Below are 1,133 nucleotides of genomic sequence, written 5' to 3'. Positions count from 1 at the left end.
ATTTACAATAGATTAAACGTTGAAATAGGGAGTCCATTTTCACATCCATGTGTCATGAGTTTGGCTCGCCATCCCCAGTGATACTTAGCTCCACTAGGAAACAGAGACCTAATCCAAGGGTCTCGGGTTCAATCCCCAGCTATGTCCAACTGATGAGTCCAAATAAGGACGAAACACGTGTCTTGGGCTGCTTAGTGATTTGGTCTGGTTTCGTTGTATAACTCATGTAGTGATTTAAAGGATAAATGTTAAAAAATAATAATAATAATAATAACTATTGTTACAATCCTACTTACAGTTCATAAAAAAACTTTCAATTAAGTAGGTAACTATACGAACACAGGTTACCTACCTACGAGGAATAAATATGTATATTGATTTTTTTTTCCCGACGTAGCGCCATCGGAACTTCCATCGAGATCGTGTGACCCCGGCTTGACGGCGGTAATGTAGGAGTTCTGGGCGAGAGTGGAATCCAGAGTCGATAGGAGGGAGGAAAAGATGGTGAGAGAGAAACGGGCAGCGTTCCAGATCTTGTTACAAAAGAAGCGGTAGCCTTGCACGCGGAGGATGTCCAGATTGATATCCCGGCCTGGGGAAAAATATTCAATCAATAAGGGTTTAGGCATTGCCTTGCACTTGGAATCAATTTAACTTGAAGAAACCATTTACTCATGAAAATTTGTAATGAAACAATAAGTTGTTGATAAATTAGGCCACGGTTCCATGAGGGCAATTTTTTGCCTTCGTAGGAAATAGTAAATGGACGTAAATAGGCAATAAAACAAAATTCAAAATTCAACCACTTGTTTTCATTTTTGTATTCAATAGGTTACCATAACCCATCAGGACACGATACTTATCTCTAGAGTCTAGGTTAGGCTGACGAACTCTTCCTTTTCTCAATATCGCACGGCTTAGGGGTTTGGGCAGAGACGGTGTTTAGGAGAATGCAACTAATGTGTTTAAAATAGGAACCTTTTTCTTAGGGATGTACAAGAGGACTTACATTGGATTCTCTAGGGTCCTATTTAATTATTTCGTATTTATTTGATTTTCCCCCTACAGAACCCTCCCCGTGCGCTCACCTTGTGACATGTACGCGGCGAGGGCGAAGCGCAGCGCGTCCGTGC

General features: G+C 41.1%; 1 protein-coding gene across 1 annotated transcript; it reads right to left on the bottom strand.

Annotated features, from left to right (window-relative positions):
* Positions 1-393: 393 nt before the first annotated feature.
* LOC103523136 (valine--tRNA ligase-like) lies at positions 394-1,127 on the bottom strand (the record flags this gene model as incomplete). Its single annotated transcript, XM_008488206.1, has 2 exons — positions 1,089-1,127; positions 394-592 (listed from the first exon to the last, which is right to left on the bottom strand). Coding segments are annotated over exons 1-2 (209 nt in total), but the record flags the coding sequence as incomplete, so codon positions are not given.
* Between the last annotated feature and the right edge of the window lie 6 nt (positions 1,128-1,133).

Source organism: Diaphorina citri, unplaced genomic scaffold (genome assembly GCF_000475195.1).
Source record: "Diaphorina citri unplaced genomic scaffold, Diaci psyllid genome assembly version 1.1 scaffold15874, whole genome shotgun sequence".
Classification (NCBI taxonomy): Eukaryota; Metazoa; Arthropoda; class Insecta; order Hemiptera; family Psyllidae; genus Diaphorina; species Diaphorina citri.
This window is presented reverse-complemented; position numbering and strand designations above follow the sequence as displayed.